Source organism: Stegostoma tigrinum, chromosome 28 (genome assembly GCF_030684315.1).
Source record: "Stegostoma tigrinum isolate sSteTig4 chromosome 28, sSteTig4.hap1, whole genome shotgun sequence".
In the NCBI taxonomy this organism is placed as follows: Eukaryota; Metazoa; Chordata; class Chondrichthyes; order Orectolobiformes; family Stegostomatidae; genus Stegostoma; species Stegostoma tigrinum.
This window is the reverse complement of record NC_081381.1, coordinates 15940630-15962681: the sequence shown is the minus strand read 5'-3', so window position 1 is coordinate 15962681 and position 22052 is coordinate 15940630. Positions and strand designations below refer to the sequence as shown.

Here is a 22052-nt window from a genome sequence, read left to right as displayed (position 1 = left end):
TTGGCTCCTGTCCCCTAGACATTCTGTGTGTTTAAATCCCTCCATGACATTGCCTCTCCTTCACAGCTCCCCAAGCTCCTCGATTGCACCAGAATTGTCCATTTCTCAGATGCTGCCATCCGTTCTGTTTCCCTTCCCTCACTGTAGCATTGGTAGCCATACCTTCAGTCATTTAGATCGTGTACTCTGGAATTCTCCCTGTAAACCCTATGCCCTTCTACCAAATCTGAGCCCACTTTTGGTTCCTTTTTCCAATATCTTCCCTGCTGCATGGACATTTCAACAGCAACTGGGAACTTTTTGCTACATTGAATGAGGTTGGTAGGCAATGAACCATTGACCACAGAGAGGCCTCTCTATTAGAGAGAGTGAAACAATCATAGAACATAAAATAGCACACTACAGGAACAGACCCTTGGGCCCACCATGTCTGTACTGACCATGATGCTATTCTAAAATAATTCCATTTGCCTGCATATAGTCTGTATCCCTCTACTCTCTGCATCTGTGTAAATGCCTCTCAAACCCTGCTATTGCATCTTTTCTACCACCTCCCCAGGCAGCCTGTTCCAGGCACCAACTACCCTCTGTGTAAAAAATCTTTCCCTCTTCACCTTAAACTTATGCCACCTAGTATTTGACACTTCCATCCTAAACTGGTAATATAAACTTGAAGAACACCACTCTACATGAGCAGACATGTCCAAGTACCAGTTGAAACAGGAGCTGTAACCATGCCATGGTGTTATCTTTAATCCCACATTAGCTGGTTAGATACCTGAGCTAACCAGCCTCACTACCATATAAACAAACACACACAAAATAACTCACGCTTCAATGGACTCTGTGACTGTGCCAATCTGGTTCACTTTGAGCAGCAGGCAATTGCAGGCTTTCTCGGAAACTGCTTTTGCAATGCGAGTGGGGTTTGTCACCAGTAAGTCATCACCAACCACTTGGATTGTTGTTTGAGCTGTAAATTGCTTCCAGGCTGCCCAATCATCTTGGTCAAAGGGATCCTCGATAGAGACAACTGGAAAGCAGAGTTTTTTAAAAAATCTCTTCACACAGTTAAGGACAACATTAATGGTAAAAAAAATTCGAGAACCAATTCAATCCAGAACAAGAAAAAGTCCAGTTGGGTCTGTCAAACCCAGCTGCCTGCAGGAATAACTGTGAACTACATTCATCACCAACAGCTCAAATACTAATTTAAATAAAAGGGCCACATAATTCAATGTTTGTTTCTTGAGGATTGAATGGGTGGCAGAAGGCAACATCAAAATGTATTTTGTAACCTCTTTAATCTTTAGTCCTGCGTCTCCATGTTTAGATCTAGAAAATAAAGTGCAAATTTCAATGAAATCAATTCCTTAAACTCTATTTCATGAGTCCATTGTCCTATGGGGATAATATCTACTCACCTCTAATTGAATGTCCAAACCCCTCCAAATCTCAAAGGCTGCTTCAAGCATCTGAATTCTAAACTTATATCTTCCAGTGCTACGCTTGTTACTAAAGGCCTCCGTCTCAGTCTTACTTTGTACTAACTGGAGCTGTTTGGTCCCTTGAGACTATTCTGCTCTTTGATAAGATTATGGCTGATCAAATTGTGACCTCAACTCCATTTCCTGGCTACCTGCTATACCCTTAGATTCTTGACTAAAGCAGTCAATCTACCTTTGCCTTAAAATAATTCAATGGTCCGACCTCTACAGCTTCCAGGGGAAACAGAATTCCACAGGCTCACAACACTCAGGAAATTCCTGATCTCTATCCTAAATGGGAGACCCCTTATTTTCCAGAACTCGGGATAACAGTCTAAGACTATGGGGTAAGACATTTAGGGCTGAGATGAAGAGAAATTTCTTCATAGAGAGAGCGGGGAGCCTGTGGAATTCTCTGCGACAGAAAGTGGTTGAGGCTAAAACATTGAATGTTTTCAAGAAGCTAACAGATCAAGTTCTTAGGCCTAAATTAGGGCTAAAGGGATCAAAGGGTATGGAGAAAGCTGAAACAGGGGACTGAGTTGGATGATCAACCATGATCATAGTGAATGGTACAGCAGGCTCAAAGAGCCAGCTCATGCTCCTAAGGTTTATATTTAAGTTGTATCTCCTAGTCTCTCCCATATGGATGAACATCTTTTCAGGATACATCCTGTCAAGTCCCCTCAGGATCCATCTCTCATTCTTTTGAACTCCAATGGATACAGGTCCAGCCTGTCTAACCTTTCACCATTTCATTTTGGACATATGAGCCATGTCTCTTGCAGAATTATGTTTAGTCACTTTAGCCTTTGTTCACTCTTCTGTTTCTTCTTCCTCCTCACTACACCCAAACCTGGAATCAACCTGACGACTGATTTGATGAGGTACTATTGAGAAATTGGACAGAATTAGTTCAGTTACTCCCGACACAGAGTTCTTCTAGTGATTGGAATCAGGGCCAGGTGGATATCATTGACCATGAGATCCTTGATTGGGGTTGTTAACCTGGGCCAATCAGGGAGCCCTGGCTGACAGGTGTAAACAGGAGATTCAGAGAATCTCCTCAGTCTAGGAAGTGGCTCTGAGCTGGCTGGTCACAGCCCACATATTGTCCACACGCAAGTCAAAAATGGCTTGGTGATGTGATACCAGTCTCTAAGCAGTTATTTCATGTCTTCTTTCTCCTTTCTGTCAAGGTTGTGAGACCATGCTGTGGTAATTCAGTTACTGACTGAAGATAGTATTTATAAAACAGTGGACAGAGGTACTTTTTGAAATAAACTTTTCCTATTATTGAGATATTCACTTATTTCCTCTTTTCAGCAACTTACAGTAGTTCACGTCATTTAAGTCAACTTGTGGAACGTTGGAAGATCCTCCCAAAAACAGCAGTCGACTTACCAGTGAGGTGTGAGATGTTAGCCACCAGTGGTGTGTAAATAGTTGCTATTTTGTTATCAGGAAGAAGCCCGACCAGTAGTCAAATTAAAATCATTATGATGCATGCCATTAAATCAGTTTGACAAAGATAATATTAAATAACATTTACTGCATTCAAAACATTAAATAAACCAAAAATATTGATTTCAGCATCTGATGCACAGGGGTCACTGAATTCATTTGAGTCATTTCACGTAATCTTAGGGACCCTATTTTGGATCAGGTCTGATGCTTTTTTTTCCCCTCAGAATCATCCTTCCACAACAAATCATTGTCCTTTGCACAATCTGACAAAAGCAATACATTCCACAATTTGATGATGAAACCCAAAGGGGCAGTAAACATATCACCACTCTTCGCGATGTCAAGGTTTCCTTAGCTCCAATGGCTATCTGACTATTGCGTACAGTGTGAGAATTGTCCTTGAGTGACTTATTGAGGCAATCGTCCAAAAGATTCATCTACAGACTTTCGATCCCAGTATAAGTGTAATTCAGGTGTCATTGAATTACAAATGGCTTTTCCATTAATTGCTTGTACAGTTTCTGTACATATTCCACACATTTACTAACTGTATTTACGTTGACCACTGAGATACCTGTTCCCCACTTCACTGATCAGTACTTTTACTCCATCCTCATCCGTCACCATCACAAACCCTGCAGGGAACATGATTTTTGGTAACAAGACAGAAATTTCTGGAGAAACTCAGGAAGTTTGGCAGCATTTGTGGACAAAATAGTGCTAATGTTTTAAGCACAGTGACCCTCTTCAGAAGTGAAGAACTTTTGTTCCGGATGCAAAATGTTAACTTTGTTTTTCTGCAGCATTTTCTCCGGCAGTTTCTGCCATTGTTTCAGATCTTTATTATTTGCAGCTTTTTGTTCTTTTTTTAACATGATTTTCAGTGTTTAGCTAAGCACAGGCTTTACTTCTGTTCAATCAGACCAGTTCCACCAAAAATCTTGTCTTATTCTCATCTTATAGTTTTCACTAGGATAGCTTTCAACTCTCTCCACTCCAGTGGTTGGTTGCTTGTCAAATCAAAATTAGTAGCCTTTCACCAGTGTTGCTGATATGATATAAGGCAACTTGTATTTTTGGCACTGTCTGACAATGAAGCACTGGAAGCTGGTAATTTTAGCAGAGCTCTTTTGGTAGTTTCTGAACTATCCTGAATGTTTGATGCAATGCCAGATATTCTGAAACTTTTAACAGTTTTGGGGCTTAATGTGGCCCACTTAAATGTGGAAATACAGAGTGTTTCAGGTAACCATGGAACTGTATTGATGACTTTCTCGCACCCTCTCTGATCCATACCTCTCAAGATCAGGCCAGTGGCTGGTCCCTGTTTTCACAGTTTGTTTGGTTTTGGCCATTTTCTTCAGTGCAGATTCTTCCACCCTTGTACAAGTTTTTCTCTAACACCAAATACCTTCACTGCAGCACAGTTTATAGAATCATACAGTATAGGAGGACCTTTGGCTCATCACCAACAAATATACTACCTACACAAGTTCTATTTTCTGACACAAGGCTCATGACCTTGAATACTATATCACTTAAAGTGCTCATCCAAATACTTTTTAAAGGTTATTATGTTTCCTGCCTCAACTACCGTCCCAGTCAATGCATTGCAGACCCCCATCACCCTCTGGGTGAAATAAAGGTTTATTCAAATTCCCTCAAAATCTCCTTTTCCCTTGTTCTCGAACCTAAAGGGAACATCTGCTTTTTGTCCACCTTTTCCACGATCCTCAATCTTATGCACTTCAGTCAGGACTCTCCCTCAATCTTCTCCTTCAAAGAAAACAGCCTGAGCTTATACAGCCTCTCTTCATCGCTGAAATGATCCATCCCAGGCAAGATCCTGGTGAACTTTCTCTGCACCCCCTCCAGTGCAATCACATCCTTTCTATAATGTGGAGACTGGAGGTGCACACAGTGCTCTAGCTGTGGCCTAATCAAAGTTCTATACAGGCTCCAACATAATCTTCCTATTCTTACAATCTATGTCATGAATGATAAAGGCATGCATCCCAAATGCCTTAACTGTCCTATTAACCTGTCCTGCCACCTTCAGGAATCTGCGGGCAAGCACCCCAAAATCCCTCTGTTCTTCTGATGCTCCCAGGCATCCTGCCATTCATTGAGTTATTTAATGAGTCAGCAAATGTTATAGTTTTTACCTTGAAATCACTTCATTTCTGTTACTGGAGAACCTATTTCCAAGCATCATTTAGCAGGTATTATCTGCTCTGTGTGGGCATTTTAAATCACCACTTCTCTGTAACACAGCCCCTATTACTCGCTCTTGATCCCATGACTTCTAAAAAGGTTAGTAAAACATGTATTTCTGAGGTGAAAAAAATTGAGGCTGACTCCTAATGCAAGTACAGTATTTCTTAGCAGAAGGGAGTTAACTTACTTGCCAAGTATAGGCCCAGAAATGAAATATGCTGCTGATAAAGAGGGGGTTGATTTATACTCCACGATCTGTGTTGAGAATTGTGCCTCAGGCATAACGAGTTTACATTGTAGATCAGTAGGTAATCAAGCAAGTGTGAATTCCGCTCCCTAACCCCCAGTGTTCCCAAGAGACCAGACTACATGGTAACGAGTAACCTGTAAACAGCAAACTTTAAATTGTAAACGGGTGAAGGATACATTAGATAAACCACACACGCTGCAATACTGGGGAATAGAATCAGTGTTTCCATTCTAACAATGTTCTTCTCCTTGCTCCACACGACTAACATCAATTATCTGATTCGAACAACCAAACAGTTACCATCAACCATATAGGAGGATGACGTCGGGTTGTACGAGGGGGCATAGCTGCAAATCGAGGGGTGGTAGATTTAAGACAGATGTCAGAGGCAGGTTCTTTACTCAGAGAGTGGTAAGGGTGCAGAACGCCCTGCCTGCCAATGTAGTTAACTCAGCCACATTAGGGGCATTTAAACAGTCCTTGGATAAGCATATGGATAATGATGGGATAGGGTAGGGGGACGGGCTTAGATTAGTTCACAGGTCGGCGCAACATCGAGGGCCGAAGGGCCTGTTCTGCGCTGTATTGTTCTATAACAAGGTGCAGGGCTGGATGAACACAGCAGGCCAAGCAGCATCAGAGGAGCAGGAAGGCTGACGTTTTGGGCCTAGACTCTTCTTCCTGCTCCTCTGATGCTGCTTGGCCTGCTGTGTTCATCCAGTTCCACACCTTGTTATCTCAGATTCTCCAGCATCTGCAGTTCCTATAATCTCTTGTTAATCATGGAATGTGTTCCACCAACTCTGAGGGATGATACAATCGAGTTGAAAAACAAACAGATTTTGATACTAATGCCGACTGTACAGCAGCTGACCCTTAAAATGGGTGAGGGATGGTTCAGGCCGTTGTATTAAAGATGTAATCAGTTGCTAGATTTAGCAATGGTCCAGTGAGTCGAGTGCTATTGCTGAAATACAAAACCATATGAGCTTAGCAAATTTTAACTGGAGCAACCAGAGTGCTAAATTTGACCAACGGTTAAAGTGATGTCATCATATATAGGTTTAATTCAGAGAAACAACAACTAAGCGATATACAGTCTTACCAGGGTAATTCTTTATGAAACTCATGTAAAGTTCAATCAACTTGTCATGTGTGACATAACGGTTGGGATTAGGTGGGGATTTGAAATCCAAGTCGTATTTCCCATCACGGAAGAACTCAGAGGCTGCAATATCCATTCCAATTACAACCTTGTCAGAATACCCAGCTTTCCCAATGGCGAGTTTCAGCAGTTCTAAAGCTGTGGAATAAAAAAGTCAGATTCTGAGCAGCTACACCTCAATTCCTCAACAGTACTTGCAAATTGATTTCTGCTAAGGCCCCACATAGGGGAGAAAATGTCAGGCAAAATTCCTAACCCTGAACACGAGTGGATTTTCCAAATTGGGTTACCAGTGACTTTCTGCTGAAGGCTATTTGATAACGATGAGTTTGGAACATTGGCTGCTATTATTACGGTCATGCTGCCTCAAACCCCTGCTCAAAAAGTTACTAGCACTTGTTGTGCTGGAAGAATGGTCCCCTAGCTAAGGCATCAAGGCACCTAGAATTGTACAACAACTGAAAAAAACATTGTAGGCGAGTTGAGAAAATTGGGAAGATGGCTTCTAACATATTACTCTCCAGTTCACTTTGGAATTACAGTAAAATGTTACGCGTTAGGCAAATAACCTGTCGCATGATCATGTGAACAAAAATTGGTCTGGTGCATCCTGATACATTTGGATTAATATTGAACAACATATTGTTTTCTTTTAATGAAGCATTGCACTATATTGGAGCACCACAACTATGAAGGGACAGATATAGATTGAATACTCATGAAGGTCCTTACATCTTTGTCACCAATGTGAATAAAGGCTACTCTCAGGGACCAGTCACCTTGTTGCACCTTGGCCTAACATGAATTCATACATGAGCTTCAATGGAAAGTGTCAGCAGGTTATCCAACTGTGTTAGACACCATAACCAGGCCTGCTACTGTCCTCAGTCAGTCGTTACTTCCAACAGGGCATTGCAATATGGGACCATGAGTGATTTCTCAACCCCTCAACCCAGGAAGTGCTGTTGTCAATTGCATCTTCCCAGTAGCAATGAGGTTAGCTAAATCAGCCAAGAACAGTGTTTAGACTGGAGCTCTCTCAGACCTTTAGAGACTGATACATAGCCATTGGAACAAATCGCTTCTATTTTGTTGCAGCAAAAAGCAATTTCAGCATAGTCAAGGCAGTTTAGTAGCAACGCCTAGTTGTTCCTCCTTTTGACAGATAATATTTATAAAGTCATTCAATTTTCATCCCCAGCAATTTTCAATATTGAGCCTGTGTTAATAACATTTTCCTACATCAACCCAAGTTTAAAAACACTGCAGGCATGATCATTAGTTTACAATCAGCAGGCATAGAAAAACATTGATCTGCCCCACACTACTGAGAGAGAAATAAAACAGTTTGTATCCTGGCCAAGTTCCATTCCTCACTGCATTAGCGCTGTGTTGTAAACTGTAATCTTTTAGAAGTCAAAGATGTGCAAGTTGGGTGGATTGGCCGTGCTAAATTGCCCATAGTATTCGGGGATATGTAGGTTAGGCGCATTAGCAGTTGGAAATGCAGGGTTCCCAGGATAGGGGATGGGTCTGGGTAGGATGCTCTTTGGAGGGTTGGTGTGGACTTGTTGGGCTGAATGGCCTATTTCCTCACATTAGGGACTCTATGGAAGCCAGTAGTCTACATATCAACTGGTGTGAATGATCAGTGACTGGAATAAAATATTCAGTTTTAAGGTATTGCCTACATTAGGAGTTTCAGGATGATTTACAGGATTGAACTCAGGAAAAATTTAACAAACCTAATATTTCAACAGCATGAAAAAGTCCCACATTTTCTGTTCCCCAACCTTGATGTTCAGATGCAATCATTCCTCTGATAGCGAAATAACATTAGCCTTTGAAATAGTCTTTCAACTCATATAAACCCCATTAACTCACTTATTACTTATTTTCCAGTACAAAGAACATCATACAAAATATTAAACTTCTTTTTAAAACACATTACATTGCTTGAAGGTCCTCCTGTTTATCTTCAGGCTTCAGATGAAAATGTACATGTCTGGAAAATAAGTTACTTGAGAGGCTACGGATCACAGCCATAGCTGGCAGTAAGCAGCAAACTTTAGTTTATTTGCCATCAACATCATAATTAATCAGTACGATGTGTAGAAGAGTCGGCAATCCAGAAATTTGTGAGATTCAGTAAGGTTTATGGTTTCAATAATGATCCAATACTATGCTAAATTGCCATGCTAAATTGTCCATAGTGCAGGCTGGGTGGATTAGTCATGGGAAATACAGGGTTACAGGGATAGGATAGGGTGTTGGGTCTGGGTGGGATGGTCTTTGGAGGGTCATTGGACTGAATGGGCTGAATGGCCTGTTTCCACACAGTAGGGATTTGATGAGATTGGAATCACAGGTAAGCTGATTTTAACTAGGATTAACTTCACAATTATTAAGATAAAGAGGGGAATGAAGAGGAAAAGCATCCCCAAATGCTGACCCCACCCTCCCAGCTATCCCAGCTTCTCCAAATGTGAAACTCATGACTGTCAGAGGTAACAAGATTACCCTTCTGTCTGATTCCTACAGTCAAACAGTTTGTTCACACTCATCCATCTAAAGCAAAATGAAAGTGCTGGCATTTATAAAGCACTCTTCATGTCCCCTAGATATCCCAATGCGCTTTACAGCCAACCAAATACTTTTGATATGTAGTCACTGTTGTAATGTAAGAAACAAATAAACCAATTTATATGTAGGAAGCACCTACGAAGAGCAATGCGATAATGATTAGATAATCTGCTTTTATGAACATAGGATGATAAGATGTTAACAGCATTAGGCCATTCAGCCCATCAAGTCTGCTCCACACCTCAATGAAATCATGACTAATCCGATATTCCTCACGTCCACCTTTCCCCATAACCATTGATTTCCTCAATTCTTAAAAATATGATTATATCAGCCCTGAATATAATTAATAACCCAACCTTGACAGCCCTCTGCACTAAAAAAAATCAGACTCACTACTGTATGAGAGAAGAAATTCTTCCTAATTGTTGTCTGAAGTTCCTGTCAATTCCTTTAAGAATCTTGCATGTTTCAATAAGGTCACCTGTCATTCTTCTAAACTCCGATGAGTACAGGCCCACTGTATTCAATGTCTCCTCATGAGACAGTCCCTCCATACCCAGGATCAGCCTAGTGAACCTTCTCTGGACTGCATCCAGTGCCAGCACCTCTTTCCTTAGGTAAGGGCCCCTAAACTGTTCTAGATTCAGACTAAGTCAACATTTCCTGGCTTCTCTCAATGCAATTTTTAAACTGGCCACATTCATAGCGACTTCAGCACATCACCAGGTCTAGTTGATTATTAATTTCGGTGGATAGCTGTGTTGCATCAGCCCATTATTATAACATTCCACGAGTGATGTAACCATTTTTAAATGAATGCAGATAATTTTGCAACAGCTTAGTTGCTGCAGCATGGGATTCCCCACCCTCCTCATAATAGCTCTTTGATATTTAAGTTTTGGATTGCCACTAAGTAAGTAATTGGGTGTCCAGAAATGCAGTCTGCTGCATTGGATTAGGAAATAAGAAATGAGTAATGGATGCTGTGGTTGGATAAATGGTTTTTATTTGGCTAGATGATAACATAAAAGTGATGATAATCAACTGCTTTACTTCCTTAGTTACTCAATAATGGCTGTGTTAGGTGTGTATACATTTACCTACATGGTGTGTAAGCAACATACTCTTCTCAGAATTGGCTTACATTGCTATAACTCTGCCTGTTCCATGTATCCATATCCAGCCTCTATAGCCTTGAGAAATCCAAAAATACTACACAATGTTCAGCATCATTTGCAACTCCTCAGATACTGAAGCAGGCCATATTCAAGTGCAACAAGATTTGCACAGCATCCAGGCTTGGGCTAACAAGTGGCAAGTAACATTCGTGCCACACAAATGCCAGGCTATGACCATCTCCAATAAGAGACTATCTAACCACTGCCCCTTGATAGTCAACAGTGTCACCATCATTGAATTTCCCCACCATCAACCTTGGGGTCACCTTTGACCCGAAACTCAAATGGACTTGGCATATAAATACAGTGGCTGAAAGCGTATCAGGGGCTCGGAATGCTGCAGGAGGAAACACACTACCTGACTTCCCACAGGCTGTCTACCAGTTACAAGGCACAACTCAGGAGTGTGATGGAATACCCTCCACTTGCTTGCATGACTGCAGCTCAAACAATGCACAAAAAGCTTGATATGATCCAAGACAAAGCAGCCTGCTTTATTGGCACCAGATCTACCCCCAACACCACTGCTGTTCAGTTGCAGCAGTGTGCACTATCTACAAGATGCACTGCAGAAATTCACCAAAGATCCTCAGACAGCACCTTTCAAACTCATAGATAATGGGAACTGCAGATGCTGGAGAATCCGAGATAACAAGGTGTAGAGCTGGATGAACACAGCAGGCCAAGCAGCTTCTTAAGAGCACAAAAGCTGACATTTCGGGTCTAGACCCTTCATCAGAAAAGGGGGAGGGAGAGAGGGGCAAGTGGATCGAAGATGGATAGAGGAGAAGATAGGTGGAGAGAAGACAGACAAGTTAAATGGGCGGGGATGGAGTCAGTAGAGGTGAGTGTAAGTGGGGAGGTAGGTCAGTCTGGGGAGTACGGACAGGTCAAGGGAGCAGGATGAGGTTGGTAGGTAGGAAATGGAGGTGCAGCTTGAGGAGGGAGGAGGGGATAGGTGGGAGGAAGAGCAGGTTAGGGAGGTGGAGACGAGCTGGGCGGGTTTTGGGATGCAGCGGGGGGAAGAGGAGATTTTGCACACCTCCTCCCTCACCACCATCCCAGGCCCCAAGAAGACTTTCCACATCAAGCAGATGTTCACCTGCGCATCTGCCAATGTAGTACACTGCATCCACTGTACCTGTTGTGGCATCCTCTATATCGGGGAAGCCAAGCGGAGGCTTGAGGACCGCTTTGCAGAACACCTACGGTAGTCAGTTCGTAATAAACAACTGCACCTCCCAGTCGCAAGCCATTTCAACTCCCCCTCCCATTGCTTAGACGACATGTCCATCCCGGGCCTCCTGCAGTGCCACAACAATGCCACCCGAAGGTTGCAGGAACAGCAACTCATATTCCGCTTGGGAACCATGCAGCCGAATGGTATCAATGTGGACTTCACAAGCTTCAAATTCTCCCCTCCCCCACTGCATCCCAAAACCAGCCCAGCTCATCTCCTCCCTCCACTACGTCCCAAAATCAGCCCAGCTTGTCTCCGCCTCCCTAACTTGTTCTTCCTCTCACCTATTCCCTCCTCCCAACTCAAGCCGCACCTTCATTTCCTACCTACTAACCTCATCCCGCCCCCTTGACCTGTCTGTCCTCCCCGGACTGACCTATCCCCTCCCTACCTCCCTATCTACACTCACCTCTACTGACTCCATCCCCTCCCCTTTAACTTGTCTGTCTCCTCTCCACCTATCTTCTCCTCTATCCATCTTCGATACGCCTCCCCCCTCTCCCTATTTATTTCAGAACCCTCTTCCACTTCCCCCTCTCTGATGAAGGGTCTAGGCCTGAAACATCAGCTTTTGTGCTCCTAAGACGCTGCTTGGCCTGCTGTGTCCTTTCAAACTCTGAAATTTCAAAATTTCAACTTCTCTCTGAAAGGACTAGGGCAGCAGATACATGCCTGCAAGCTCCCCTCCAAGCTACTCACCATCCTGACTTGGAGATATATTCCTTCAGTGTCACTGGATCAAAATCTTGGAATTCTCTTCCCAAAGGCTGCAGCACATAGACTGCAGCAGTTCAAGGAGGCAGCTCACCACCACCTTCTCAGAGGCAACTAGGGATGGGCAACAAATGCTGAGCCGACCGACAATGCCCATATCCATGAGAGAATGAAACTAATAAGCATTTTTACACAAAGCAACTTGCAAGTCGTCTGATGTATTTAAGGAGGTGACTTTAAAGTTAATCTAAGCTGACCCTGACATGCATGACCTATAATAAGAGCAAACCACTACACAGAATGCTACCAGACTTGCTGAGTATTTCTAGCACTTATTTTAAATAACTTGAGTAACAACTTGTTTGATGAGGCAACAGGAAACAGTATTGGATATTTCATTCTCTGAGATGCTTTGGCAGCTCATTAAATAATCCAACAATGCCCACCTCTGAGGCAGATCACAATCCACTTCTGAAGATAAAACAAGAACTTCCATCTGTTATATAGAAACAGACAATAGCAAGAGGAGTAGACTATTCAGTCCATAGAGCCTACTCTACTATTCAACAAATTCATGGCCGATCCTCTCGCCCAAGGCCATATTCCCATTCTCATCCCATATACCTCAATGCCTTTAGTTTCTAGAAATCAATCATTTTCTTAAATATACTCAGATCTGCTTCCAGAGTCTTCCGTGGTAGTTAATTCCACAGTTTCACCACCCACTGAGCGAAGAAGTGTCTCCTTAAATTGGTCTGAAATGGATTCCTGTGTATTCTAAGACTGCTAGCCCTAATTCTAGATCCCCCGGTAGAAGAAACCTAATCCCCAATAACAGCCTGTCCAGCTCTGTCTGAATATGACATGATTCATTGAGAGCCCCTATCATTCCTTTGAACCCTAGTGAATACAGGTTCATTGCCCCAATCTCTCCTCATCCCTAAGCCTGCCATCCCAGGAATCAGAACAGTGAATCTTCATTGCACAATGGAACTTTCAAATTTCTTTAGTTAAGGAAACCAAAACTGCACACGATACTCCAGTATTTAACTTTATATAGGATGAACTTTACATCAGTTCTCATAGCAAAATTCTTACAAGTGATCAATAATGGGCTGGTGTGTCTAAGGGCTCTAAGCGCAGCCTGCAACAATTTGATTTATTTATTGTCTTGTTACAAAATGCAGTGAAAAGTATTCTATTGTATTGCCACTCTCTGGTGCCACCTTAGAACACAGAAAAAAGAAGAACTAAAGAAAGCATCCAACTTTGCAGTCCTTTTTGTGAAGTGGTCCATCATGGGCTTGGTGGTCAGACGAGTCCCCTTCACTGCCACTGGAAAGAAAGCCACCAATCTCTGGTGCCGTCTCGCCCCCAAAGATGCCCTCATCACTGTACCCTCTCAGACTTCGGCCAGCGCAGAAGCTGCTGGGTAACGCACCAGCCCAATCTCAACTCCTGTGCCACCACAAGCTTCGGGCCCATCTCACCGATTTAGCCGGGTCTCGTACTGGGTCCAAACCCCACCCGGTCACCATCTCCATGATGCTGTGAGGAACCCAAACTTGCCTCCGCCGCAGCGGCCATGAGTCAGGGCCGAAATCGCCAGGAACATAAACCTGCTTTTGATGCCATCACCACCAGCCTATGCAGCTGGACTTACTCACCACCCTTGTGCATGTTTAGGCAACGTTCATTCGGAGTCAGTTAGGCTTGAAATGGCTGTCAAGGATTTAGTTTCATAAAAATATGTTTTCAGGATATGGATCACAGTTTTTGGTGCGGGGGCAGGGTGGCAAGAGAAAAGCAGGAAACAAAATACTGCAATAAATTGAAAATATCCACACAGACTCCCTGGGATAGAAGGCTGCTGGAAAGTGGCAGATATGTATATTTGGCACACGGTGTAAGAGGCAGAAGGAAATTACAGAGCCCTCAGCCACATGATTAGCGGGATCACTAAGAGACGGAAATACAGAGGGACATTCAGGAAATTGTGCGGGATGATTTAAACAGAAAAAAAAAGGAAGCAAAGAACATCATTAAAATGACAATAACTAAATCCCAACCACATTTTTCTTTCTGCTCTTTCTCTACTACTGCAGAAATTGAAGGTGAAGAACTTAATCTTTATGTTGGAATGAAAAATGTGAGACCAATCACATACCTAACCATGCACTTTACAAAACATTGTTATAATTAAGTAATAGAAACAAGTCATAGATCATAGAATCCCTACAGTGTGGAAACAGGCCCTTGACCCAACAAGTCCACACCAATCCTCAGAGCATCCCATCCAACTAACCCACATATCTCTGAACACTATGGGCAATTTAGCACAGCCAATCCATCTAGCCTGCACATCTTTGGACTGTGGGAGGAAACCAGAGCACCCGGAGGAAACCCACGCAGACATGGGGAGAATGTGCAAACTCTGCACAGACAGTTACCCGAGGCTGGAATTGAACCCCGGTCCCTGGCACTGAGAGGCATTTTGGGAAGTTATTAAAATAAGGGCTGTTCCCTTCCAAATTTGAAGCTAACTTGTGAAAATATAGCCTGATTGTATTGATTGAGGTCAAGGCTATTTGATCCATAGGTGACTGGGAACCAGGTATCTAAATTAAAAATTAGGGGATACAGTGACATGGTGGCTACTGTCCTGCTCTAGTAAACTAGAGGGCTAGCAAAATAATCTGGTAAATCAGAGTTCAAATCTCACCACAGCAGCTGGGAATTTAAAATCAGAACACCCCACACATTCCTCTCCAAGCCACTTATTATCCTGACTTGGAAATGTATTGCTGTTCCTTCACTGTCGCTATATCAAAATCCTGGAATTCCCTCCCCAGAGGCTCTACTTATAGCACATGGACTGCAGCAGTTCAAGAAGCAGCTTTCATCACCTTCTCAGGGCAATTAGGAACGGGGCAATAAATGCTGGCTCAGCCAGCGATGCCCACATTCCAAGTGTGAATAATGGATAAAGAGAATAAAAAACTAGCATCTGTAATGATAAGCATGAAAGTACTGGGCTATTGCTAAAGTCTGTCCATTTCATTAATATCCTTTTTGGAAGGAAATCTCCTGACTTTACATTTAACTTGCTCATTTGCAATGCCTGACCCGCAGAAATGTGGTCAACTCTTAAATACCCCTGAAATGACTGAGCATGCCTTTTGGTTCAATTCATGGTGTTTCACAACCAGCTCCTCGAGGACAATTAGGAGTGGGGAAGAAATGGTGGCATCATCAGCAATGCCTATTCCTGAGAATGAATTCTTCTTCCAAAAAGCAAACACTATAAAATGTCAAAACATATAACTTTGCTCTGGTGTAATTTGATCCAATATGGTTATGGCATCAATGCTTTTTCAAAAGTAGGTCCACCTCATTATCCAGTTAGCCCATTAGAATTGTATTTTAGTGTGCAGGCACATTTGAATGATCACAAATCAATGCTCATTGTTCCTCTGAAACTCAATTTAGTCAAACTTGACAGGAAGAGAGGAACAGGAGTAGGCTATTCAGCCCCTTGAGCCTGTTCCAGCTTTCAATGAGATCATGGCTGACTTGTAGACTAACTCCATATACCTGCCTTTGGCCCATATTCCTTAATACCTTTGCCTAACAACAATTTGACTCTCTCGAAATTAACAACTGATCCAGCATCCACTGCTGTTTGTGGAAGAGAGCTCCAAACTACTATCACCCTTTCAGTGTCCAAGTGCTTCCTAACGTCTCTCCTAAATGGCCTGGCCTTAATTTTTTGGACGATGCCCTGCAGTTCTCGAACCCCCAACAAGTGGAAATAGTTTATCATTATCTAACCTGTCTTTTCCCGTTAATGGTCAAACCTTGCTTCCAAAGGAAAACAGTTCTTTTACAGTCTGAATGCATCAAAAGACTTCTGTGACCAACGGCACCAACTGCTTCATCTCTAGGTTTTGATGACTTGCTGGGATCGAGCCTTATTGGACAGTTTGTGTCACTTAGCTGCATTGACATTTGCTTCAGAGGTTCAAGACTGATGATGGATAATCTAGGGTTTTCTAGGCTGACCATACAGCTTCACACTGAGGGGTTGTTATATTCTCGATGTGCTATCTTTCAGATGGGTCATGAACCAGAGGCCCTACCTAATTGTTCAGGAAAACAAAAATCCCAGCAAAACAATACAGGCATTTCTCCCTGTTACTGTCAACCGGGGTAGTCTCTCAAAAATAGAGACCCAGGTTTTTGTGCTGAACAAAAATGATTAGATATTACAAGTAATTAGGCTGTTACTATAGGTAACAGCACACACACACACACACACACAAAGCCAGGTCAGTGAGTGATCTGTGAGATGATACTTCTTGGGCTGGCCAGACCCGTTGTAAGAAGTGCAGAATAACTCATTCACTTGGAAAATGCCTCTAATTTATCAATTGCAAAGTCACAGCTTACAGCAACTGCTGCAGGAAGAGTAATGGGTTTTGTTCAAGTTTAACCTGTATTTGACTGCAAAAAAACATGCAGCTCCTGGGGCTGGGAGAAGATCTGCACACTTCTTTGCCCCACCAAACCTCCCCCCTCTCTCTCAGCATCTGCGTAACTTGTTTCCAGCTCCAAGCTGCTCAGGCACTCGAAAACCAAGCAAAACGTCTCTGTCATTGACATCTTGGTAGTTCACAGATTGACCAACTTCTAATTGCCACCAAGAGCCGTATCCATACACACCCTTGTTCGCAACCTGAACTTCAACTTGTTCAAACAAGATTGTTTATAAAAATCACAGAGATGTTAAGGCTCAGAAGGAGGCCATTCAGCATAATATGTCTGCATCATCTCTCCAAATCAGCATCATGACTTAGGGCCAACCCCCTGTCTTTTGCCTGTACCGTTTCTATAAAGACTCTGCCACACTTTCAAACACTGGTACAATACCTCCTCACTTCAAACCACAATTTTTTATAAACATAAACATAATAAGACACAGGAACAAAAAACAGAAGTTGCAGGAAAAGCTCGGCAGGTCTGGCAGCATCTGTGAAGAAAACAAAAAAATCAAGAGTCAACGTTTCGGTTCTGGTGACCCTTCCCCAGTTCCAAAACAAACGCAAAATTTTCTGGAAAAGCTCAACAGATCTGGCAGCATCTGTGAAAAGAAATCTGAGTTAATGCTTCAAGCCCAGTTGCCCTTCATCAGAACACCTCAGTTCTGAGGAAGGGTCACTAGATATGAAACATTAACTCTGACTTTTTCTTCAGAAATGCTGGCAGACCTGTTGAACTTTTCCAGCAAGTTTTGTTTTCTTCCTGATTTGCAGGGCCTGCAGTTCTTTTGGTTTTAGTAAGACACAGTCCTTACATCCCAATGTCCAGACCCACACTTGTTCATTAATCAATTCTACAACATTAAAAAACCCCATCTCATTCATTGCCTCATCTTTTCAACTAAAACTTTAGCAAGAATACAATATTCTTATAATCCTTACAAAGCTAATGGGCTCTTGTGGTGCAGGGGAAGTATCCCTACTCTGAGCCAAGGGATCTGGGTTCAAAGCCCATTTGCTCCAGAAGTATGTAATAATATGTCTGAACAAGCTGAATATAAAAGATTTTTTTCTGAAGAAGGGTCTCGACCTGAAACGTCAAACTTTCCTGCTCCTCTGATGCTGCTTGGCCTGCTGTGTTCATCCAGCTTCACAATGTGTTATTGAAAAATATTTATAATTAGTTCTGAAGCATTGAGACTTTAGAGGAAGCACAATGTATTCTTGAGTTCAGAGTTTATTTTCTTCTAAACAGAGCAAAGATTGAAGAAAAGGTAATCCTAACAGATTGGCAGTTCAATGAATTCTGATTGTAATAATGCTTCGTGTTCTCAATTGCCTACATTCTAAACTTCTGCATGAGTATTCCGCATGAAAAATGTGCTGTAGTTTGGTTCTAAGTCTGATACTTAGTTTTTAAAAATCCCATTCTCAATCCCACCTTTCTTTACCGCAGTTACATGGTGGGAACTCTGCTTTAAACTGCCCTTACAGCCTCAAAATGCATGGAAAACCCTCTTGTTGCAAGGTAAAATTCCAGAAGCACTACAGGTTGTTGGGAAATCGAGAGGTATGGCAGATGACAGACGCAGAATTTACTAGACCAAAGATTGCTGGATTACAGAGGTATTGCAAATTCCACTGCAATTTTATTGAAGAAAATAAACATATCTTGTGTTGCATATAGCAGTAAGCTATGATTAGTTGACAGCTGTTTTGCCAGTCTTGCAGATTCAGCACTCAAGAAGAGCAAGCAGGTCAATAGTTCAGCTTTCTTCAATCTTACCAAATTTACAGCATGTTATGTTCAAGTCTGGTTTAACAAGCTGCAGTTCAACAAAAGTTTATTGTGGTGTGTACAATCTGAGGATCTCTTTTGAACTACAAAAATCCAACAGAGAGAAGATGCCCAATATCAAACCTATGACAGTCCAGTAGGATTTAAAATCAAAGATTTAATACACTAACAGCAACCAGAAGTCTCAATGGTAACACTGAAGAAGTTTGAATTCATTCCCTAATCCAAAGACCACAGCACGCGATTTAGATCGACACTTTAGCGGAATATGGTGGGAGTGTATTGTTGGGATGCTGCTTTTCTGCAACAAACATCTGTCCATCTGAGCAGTGTAAAACTTCCCATGGTACCAATGAAGAGTCCAGGAAATCTCCCTCTGTCCTTTCAAACCCCCAAGCACGAACTTCACTGACATCAAGTTATTTCTTCCCTTTGAGAGACTCTGCTGTGTACTAATTACCCACTGCATTTCCCTTTATTGGAACAAAGGTTACACTTCATAGGCTGTGAAGCTCTTAGAATTGTGGCATGAGAAGCTGCTCTATAGACAAAATATAAAAATATGAAGTTGTTCTTTATTCAAACCACCTACTCTCAGAACCCAGCCTTTCATTTACATCAGTTAAAAAAGAATGCACTTACAGCTGTACACAATAGTGGTTTTTAACTGTTAAAACATGGATTAAAAATGTGTCAATTTACCTTCCTTGTTTTCCAAGATGTTGGGTGCAAATCCACCCTCATCACCAACATTGATTGCATCCCTCCCATACTTGTCCTTGATGACATTCTTCAAGTTGTGGTACACCTCAGCGCCAATGCGCATTGCCTCCCTGAAGTTGGCGGCACCAATCGGCAGGATCATGAACTCCTGCATGGCCAACTTGTTACCAGCATGAGATCCGCCATTTATCACATTGAAGGCCTGGAGAGATAAACACGAAATGTTTAATCAGTGTTATCAGCGGCTGGTCTGATCCAAGCTACCCTTCCGATGTAACGCAGAATCAGAGAATCTTCTTTCAAGGCTATTGTGGAAAACCTTATTTGCATTGCCGAAAGAACCAAAATTTATGGTAAAATATCTATTTCAGCCTGGAGCCACCATCGAAATTAGTTCCGACTTCAACCAAGTTGGAACCCTGGTAAATATTGCTTCACTCCCCAAGTCAAATCTGTACCATCAAGAAAAATGGTTCTCACCTCCCAAAGGTGGAGTGGCATCTTCATGTAACCTTCTTCCCCTCCTCCTTTTATTTACCCTGACCCAACAAAACATTTGAAGAAATCTGAATTTGAAGACTTCAACTTCATATTAAAGCAATTACCTCCAGAAATGGCCATCACAATCTGGTTTGAGCTCACACCTGGATTGACAAACCCTGATGAATTAAAACCCTTTATTGCTACGTCCACACAGATGCTGCCTACCGTAAGATTGGAGTGTTAGTGCTCAGACCTACACTGTAGAGGCTGCTTTGTTTGACTAGAACTGCAATTGTTCTGAGTCTGCTTCATCTCTGTCTCTGCCTTAACTAAGAGGGAATATTGCCTGATTATCTGGGGTTCTAATATTTACATATTAATGGGCAGAATACCAATCTTTGTATTATAGCTTTCAAATACAGTTATTCCATTCTGTCTTCTCAGTCTTAATAGCACGTGTCTGCTAATGGTCAGTGACACATCATCATATGTAAACATGCCATTAAAATATACACTAACATTAAACTACAAAAATCCATTCCCATCCTGTCCACCTTAACACATGGAACTAACACTGCACCACTTGCATCTTAGACATTGGAAATGCTTAGCTGGGAGTCTCTGTGTACAGCGTGAAACAGCTTTTCTCAACTGGCACAATTAAGAGGAAAGAATTAAACTTCTTAAGTGAAGAATTATCTATCCATATCCTTCAATCAAGTGCTGGCAATGTTTCTGAACTTATCCCAAAGGAATCAATCAATGCAAAGTCCCTTTTGGCAAATGGAGGTCATATTTCACTGGATGAGAACAGTTCTCAGCCTTAACTGAAACATGAGTATTTGGTTACTTCAGTGTCCATAAATATATGCCTACATGCCCCTGCACAATATATATAATGTACTGTGTTTGAACAGGGCCTTGGGGTTCTCAATAAAGTTTTAATGAGCTGGAACACAAGGTATTTGTAACACTAGACAAGGTCCAGATGCCTCAACAGCTACAGCATCTTGTAATTGAGCGTAATTAGCTTTCCATTACATGTGTACAAATGATCTGGTACTGACAAATCATTGAGCAAAATCAAACAGTAGATGCTTACTTTCAAAATCTGTGTTCGCAAATTGCACTTTGACAACTGGGAGAGTCACTACATCTACAAACAACTGACAGAGCGAACTTGGTGCTCAGTCCAATCCAAATGTGGAGATGTTGCCATCCCATGAGTAAGGAAACGGCGAACAAATGGTTGTAGTTGACAGCTCCATCCCTGGTTGGAATGAAGGTTTCACCAAAACAAAGGAATCCCTGCTCCCACATCAAAACAATGGAAATCAGCCTCTTGTGCAGAATTGCAGAAAACCATTTTATAATTGTTCAAACTGAACTGGAGACTTACTGGAACAGGCAGGATGACCTGTGTGTTGCCTGCAAGATGGGAAATGTGACGATAAAGAGGCACTCCTTTCTCTGCAGCCCCAGCTTTACAAACAGCCAGCGAAACACCCAGAAGAGCGTTGGCCCCATATTTAGCTAAAACGCAAATAAAGATTATGACAATTCAGTTCACGAAAATAAAAACTGTCTCCCTGGTAGGCAAAGGCATGTGTGAGGCAAGTGATCTAAAACAGCAGGGCCCAGGTTCGGTCTCAGCCAAGGAGGGAGCGGGCTGCACATGTCAAACGTGGCTTTAAAACCTGGAAAATCCAAGCTGCTGGCTTGCAGCCCTTGCCAGTGGATTTTCATGCATGAATGAAATGGCAAAGCAGTGCCACATCCTCACGTTTAAATGGCCTGTTCCTAATCATCAAGTCTTAGTTGAAACTATATTGTAATCTGTGGGTTTGTGAATTAACAACAGGGTGAGAGAGGTCGAAGAAGCATTTCACGTTGTCCATACATAGGTGCATCCGTAACTAGATTACAGGGAATGGGTATAGTCTGGATTGGTCAGTTACTTTTTAAAACCAACAGTTGTCATTACCCAGTGAGGGATCTTAACCACAAGCATTGGCTAATCTAGCAACAATCAAAGTGGTCTAGTAGTAATGGTATTGGACTAGTAGTCTAAAAACCTAGGCTAATGTTCTGGGAGTAAAACCAGAAATGGCTGCAGAAACTCAGCAGAAAGCAGAGTTAATGTTTTTGATCCAGGGACTCTTCATCAGAACTAGTATGAGCAAGGTGGTGTACATGCTGAAGATGG

The 22052-nt window shown here is 42.2% G+C and overlaps 1 protein-coding gene across 12 annotated transcripts in view; it reads right to left on the bottom strand.

Annotated features, from left to right (window-relative positions):
- eno1a (enolase 1a, (alpha)) overlaps positions 1-22052 on the bottom strand; it is a 73689-nt gene that overhangs the window by 9968 nt on the left and 41669 nt on the right. For all 12 annotated transcript variants that reach the window (XM_048561245.1, XM_059638110.1, XM_059638109.1 and 9 more), the window contains 4 exons: positions 21246-21379; positions 19343-19565; positions 6527-6724; positions 832-1033 (listed from right to left, as the gene is read on the bottom strand). In XM_048561245.1, the coding sequence (XP_048417202.1) occupies positions 832-1033; positions 6527-6724; positions 19343-19565; positions 21246-21379 (757 nt within the window). The remainder of the gene's footprint in view (positions 1-831; positions 1034-6526; positions 6725-19342; positions 19566-21245; positions 21380-22052) is intronic.